Below are 6,001 nucleotides of genomic sequence, written 5' to 3' on the forward strand. Positions count from 1 at the left end.
AAGCTGCCATCTCTGCTCTTCAATACTTTAAAAAGTTCCTGTGCAGCAGATTTGCCCAATGCAATACGTCGTCTGATCTCTTGACTGCTGCTTCTGCGAGTGTTGATAGTTGATCCAAGAAGAATGAAGTCCTTGACAACTTCAATCTTTTCTCCACTGATAAGAATGTTATTTATTGGTTCAGTGGTGAGGATTTTTGTTTTCTTGACATTGAGATGTAATCCATAACAAAGGCTGTGCTCTTTGATCTTCATCAGTAAATGTTTCAAGTCTTTTTCACTTGACTCATAGAGACCCTCTATTGGGTTTTTGAGGAGTGACTGGTGGGTTTGAACCTCTGACCTCATAGTTAGCAGTCTACCATAGTCCATATATGAAAGTAGGGTGAAATTTGGCTATATGACTAAAATAAAAGAATAGATGTGAAGGCCATTCTTAAATACTTATTTTAAGAAGGCATAAGACTTTCCTACTCCACACCAAATATTCCCACTGCTGACTCTTTGCTCATGTTCTCAATTGAAACTCTTTATTTATATAATAAGATGCTTTCATAAAAGCACAAAGTGGACCCACTTGAAAGGACAAGCAGACCAGCCCTGAGTGGCTAGAGGAACAGAAGATACTTCTTGAAAGAAAGACCAGCAGAGAAAAACAAAAATGGCAGTCTATTTGGCTATTAGGAAAACAAGCAAGTTATCCTCTGGAGAGCCATCAAGGCAAGCAATCAAGTCACTTCTGGACAAACTACCCCCTCCAAGACTGAAACACAAAGGGAACACACAAGCAAGCATGTAAGTTCATTGACAACTATGTTGGTCTACATGTGAGTGGAAGTGGGGGATAGGCAGTAATGAAAATATGGGCTGAGTCTGACTACATTCCATAGACTCCTGTTGACCTTGAGATGAGAGAGAGAAGAGGAAGGGCTGGTAGGTCCAAAGTTTGAGGAGATTTGGGAACAACTGACCCCATGGACACTGCTCTAGCCACAGAGAGCTAGAGCTGAGTGTGAAACATCCAGCTGATATGAAGTGGAGGGAGACACACAAGAATGCCCAAACTTGTAGATAGTACCCATTTGACCTAGCTTAGATGTCTTGATGATCAGAACTTGACTAGAGGAGCATAAAGAAATTTGATAAAAGAAGCAAGTGTAAATTGCTACGATTTGTTGAACTTGACATATATTTGTTGTTGTTAAGTGCCATTGAGTAGATTCTGACTCATAGCAACTCTGTATAGGTTTTCCAAGGAGCAGCTAGTAAGCTTGAACCACCAACCTTGAAGTTCAAACAGCTTTGCAGTCTGGCACATTAACCTACAGCGCAACACCAGGATACCAGACATATGCTTATGAATATGCTATTGTTGTTGCAGCTCAAAATTGTAGTAGCTCAAAATACCAACTGAGAGGGAAGGAGTTTTCATATCAAGGATCAAGCCTATCACCCCCTCTGGACACAGGGTTGATAGGGATGGGCAACTGAAACATTGGATACCTAAAATAGGGAGACTATAAAGGCACAAAGTGGCTGGCTTACAAGTTTTAAAGACGGAGTTTAGTTTAAGAGTATGCAGAGAAAGGAAGAATCCCTACTAAATAGTTCTCATCTTGTCTAGATGGGTCTGGTGAAAGGAGATGGAGCTAGGATTCTTTTGATTCAATAGTGAGTAATTGTTATCATGACTAATTGCAATCATCACAACTGTAAAAGTAGAAGTTGTGTAACCAAAAGGAGGAAGTAGTTAATCTTACATTCCAGGAACAGAGGACCCTAGGACAATCAAGAAAGAAGAGTGGAACATGCAACTCTAACCAGAGAAGCAGTGACACCAGAGATGAGGACATGAAGAGATACAGCAACTGAGGACTCTAGACTCATGGAAAGAGAAAGACTGTGCTGGCAGCCAGGAGACAGGCTTGCAGAATGTGCCCTTGGGTCGTTTTAGCAATTATAAATTCCTGCATGTTTTTGCATACCTAAAACAAAACAAAAAATCCCAGAGAGAATAAAAAGCATGTACTGTTAAATGATGATGCATGGAGAGGATTGTAATCAGTGAAACAAAATACAATAGGTTGAGTGCAAAACTTATGTTCTCCCATGCAAAGTATCACTCAATTCACAATAAAAGCTTAAAAAAAAAAAAAAAAAAAGGTTTAAAGCAGAGCAATATATCATTTTATGGCATCATCTAGTTACAGATCTACTGAAAACAACTTAGCACAATTTGTCCTCAATCCACTTTAAATGACTAATCCTGACACTGTGCACGAGAGAATGATGGTAAGAAAATTTACTGCAAAGTTGTACCCGAGATTATCTCATCCTTTAAGAGGTGTAATATTAAGTAACAAGAATCATGACTCCATACTTTAGTACATATTAGAATTAGTACCAGAGCAGGAATCAGTTTCTACTCCCAGCTCTGTTAATTATCTAGTGTTTGCAACCTTGAGCACGTCTCATAGCTCTCTGAGTCTTGCTATTCCAATCTATAAACAGAAGACCATTAGGTTAGATGAATCCAAGGTCCATTCTACCTCCAACCTTGTATAGTAGCTAACACTGATTGAATACTCAGATGGAACAAAACTTATTCTTGACTCTCTGTTGGACTCAGCATTAAGGTTTTTTCTCACAAATCCTTCCCAATTGAAGGATATTTTCCATTGATATTCAAATGAATTTGACAACTTACCAAATAGATTGTCAGAAAAAGAAAACTCATCTGTCTCAGGTAAGTGGGAGTGTTCAATGAGATTCATTTTTGATCCCATCCAAATTGCTCACTTCCCAAATGCCCTTTGTTAATGGTCGTTTTCAAAAGAAAGCCCTGAAAGGAAAATAAATCAATGAAGACTTAGTTGTAGGGATGGAGAGGAGAGGTGTTGGGTGGGGGGTGCAATTGTGCCAAGGGGGAGGAGTGGTTAAGAGAGATGGGGAGGGAAATAGCTAATTTAGGAACCAATGAAAGGTTTCTTTTATAGACTCTGTTATAGACTTTTGAAATGAATTTGTGGTTTCAGAGGGGATGCTATCCAATTTGTTTCAAGGAAAACAGCATACATTTTTCACTTAAACTTCAGCATTTGGGATAAATCTCCCATAAACAAAACAAATGACATTTTGTTTATGTCTATTTCTTCTACATATGTAGAAAAAACTAACATAAAGACCTTCACTAGAAATGGGGTGAATCAGTGTGGTTAGTAGGGTTCATACCACCCAGTGCAGTAACTCATGATGTCATCGCCCACATCCTTGGCCCACCTCTCATACAGACCATACAGAATCATTAGTAATAGTTATTATAAATTTTAATCATAGATTGATGTATGGTTGTAAATTACTTAAATGTAATATTTCCTAGGTTATATGAATACTTGCAAAAAACTGTTCTGTAAAATCTCTCTATATTGTATTACATTATTAGCTACAATTATTAGTAACTGAGTAGAAGTCTTTTAAAATTTTTTTCTCCTTTTCCTTGACTTATTAATTTTCAAAAAAAAGTTGGTGTGATACCGGTTCACAAATACTGATTACCACAATGTTGTTGTTGTTGTTAAGTGCCGTCGAGTCGGTTCCGACACATAGCGACCCGGTACAGGGTTTCCGAGGGTGTAAATCCTTACGGGAGTAGAAAGCCTCATCTTTCTCCCACGGAGCGCCTGGTAGTTTCGAACTGCTGACCTTAAGGTTCGCAGCCCGATTCGTAACCACTACGCTACCAGAGCTCCTTATATTGTAGCTAAAAAATAAAAAATCTGGATAAGATCAGCAACTACAAAAACACCAGCGGCTATGGAAACTACAGTATGTGCTGGTAGCATGTGTGGATGAAACCACGTGATTGGAAGCATCACTGCAATTGGCTAATAATGACAACTCTAATGGAGTGCATTAGCAGGTTCGAAAAGTAAAGTATCAATTTTTAGTCTTGTAGGGAGCACGGTGGCTCTATAGGATAATCACTGGACTGCAAACTGTAGTTCGATCCCACCAGCTACTCCCAGGAGAAAGATGAGACTTTCTGGTCCTGCAGACTACAGCTCAGAAACCCTTTACAGGGTAGCTGTGAGTCAGAACTGAGTCCATGGTACTCAAAAGCAACAGGTATATGGATACATGCAGCTGAGTTTACAAAAAGGGCTTTTGCTGTTGTATGTAACTACAGAAATATCTTTATTAAAAATAATAAATTTCTGCTGAAATGTGGAGCAAACATTTATACACAGTCATTTTGGAGTCACCACTCTGGCACCGCTATTGAGGTCCCTGCTCCACCTGTCCCCATTGTTCTAGTGATGCCACCGAGGTGCATCTATTATCTTAACATTTATTCTGAAGTTACAGGCCTTTGTAAAGCCATGATAATGATTAGGGCCCCATTACACCAGCAGACCAAAGAGTCAGAAAATGTTCCCTCAGAATTTTCTTTATTTCTACCATTTAGAAAATTTCAGAGGCTTGCATTTGTATTCTCAAGGACTACTTTAGTCATATATTTAATCTAGGGAAAAAGAGATATGGTAAAAATAAAAATAATGGTAAAGCTCACCAAAATGTCTGAAGTTTCATCCTTAAGAGTCCCGAATGAATCCAAGACTTCAAGAGAAGCAGTGTTTTAGCTGTAGCTCCAGACTCTCATTTCTTCCTGCCGTCCAACACAGCTTCTATGAAAGGCCAAAGAAAGAAAAGATGAGTGATCGAAATCTCTTTTCCTTGGGGCATTTTCTGAGGACAATTTTCAATTTTTTTTTATCCTGTCTCCACCAAGAAGTCATTTTTTTTATAAACAAATAACTACTTATATTTGCTACTCAGGAAGAAAATATAGGAATCTTGTTGGGTAAATATTTACTCGTAATTCATTAAAACTCCCCCACTATTCGTGTCTTTATTTTTCTCTTACTCAGCAAATGTCTCAGCTCAAGGAGAAGTGAGTTTCAGATCTATTTCATTGCTGGGAAAGCAGGAAGTTCACCAGTAACCCATTTGCTTTATCCATTCATTATTCATGCTTTCAACATTCATCGTGTGCTTAGTCTTCCCTATGCTTTGTGCTCAGTCTTTAGAGAAAAAACTGCTTAATAAGAAATAGAAACATGATAAATATAATCAAATAAATGCACATAGGATCACAAATTGTCATGAGAGCTGTCTATGAAGGCAAAGAACAGGACGCTCTAATAGAGAAAAAGAATCAAGAGAAAGGTAAATAACTTAAGGAGAATGTGGTTTCCATCTAAATCGATGGGAAGATGCCAAGAGAGGGAGTGGTTGAAGAAAAGAAAGAGAGAATGAGAGCCTCCAGGAAAGAGCATAAACTAGGCCCACTATGGGTCCTGACATATCTCCATCTGTCTGGTGAAGCAGTGGCATGGCCTTACCAAAATCTACTGACAAAGGGCCTACTGGAAAAGAATCCATCCTGAAGTAGAGAGAGCCAGGAAGTATGACTTTCACCCAAAAGTCATGTCTTGGTCAGTAGAGGAATAGGTAATTTCTGATGTAGCATGGTATTTGAATCTTGTCCTGGATTCAAGAGGCCTTCTTACCACCTTGAGGTGAGACAGTAGGGGGCTTCTCACCTCATAAAATTAAATAGTGTCTACAATGGTCCCAACACAATGCAACAAATAGGAGAAAGAACTCATCTCAACTCCACCCTCAACCTCAAACAGTTCTGCCACATAGCACAGTGGGAACTTTGACCCCAAGAGGATTCTGGGCCTTTCTAGGACAGTTGTAAAACAAAACAGCACCCACAGGTACTGTCATACTTAGCCTGTGGAGAATTAAGTGCCCAGCAGAGAAATCATGACTACTGCTTGGGCATAGTTCTGCTCTGCAGACCAAAACCATAGTAGAAGAAGTGACCAGAAAAGACTTGAGTGTGAACAAACGTAAGAAGAGCCCAGAGGACTTCAGAAGTACTTGGAGGTGGGAGGCTGCGACAGGAAGCTGGAGGTTGTGAGGAATTGAGTTGT

The 6,001-nt window shown here is 39.2% G+C and overlaps 1 protein-coding gene across 3 annotated transcripts in view; it reads right to left on the reverse strand.

Annotated features, from left to right (window-relative positions):
* The window catches only part of NR1H4 (nuclear receptor subfamily 1, group H, member 4), a 97,864-nt gene extending 93,229 nt beyond the window's left edge, over nucleotides 1–4,635 (reverse strand). For 2 of the 3 annotated variants that reach the window (XM_006871113.1, XM_006871112.1), the window contains exon 1: nucleotides 2,707–2,785. In XM_006871113.1, the coding sequence (XP_006871175.1) occupies nucleotides 2,707–2,785 (79 nt within the window). Of the gene's footprint in view, nucleotides 1–2,706; nucleotides 2,842–4,569 lie in introns of those variants that run through there. The other variant, XM_006871111.1, reaches the window with a different exon arrangement.
* Nucleotides 4,636–6,001: the final 1,366 nt, after the last annotated feature.

Source organism: Chrysochloris asiatica, unplaced genomic scaffold (genome assembly GCF_000296735.1).
Source record: "Chrysochloris asiatica unplaced genomic scaffold, ChrAsi1.0 scaffold00160, whole genome shotgun sequence".
NCBI lineage: Eukaryota > Metazoa > Chordata > Mammalia > Afrosoricida > Chrysochloridae > Chrysochloris > Chrysochloris asiatica.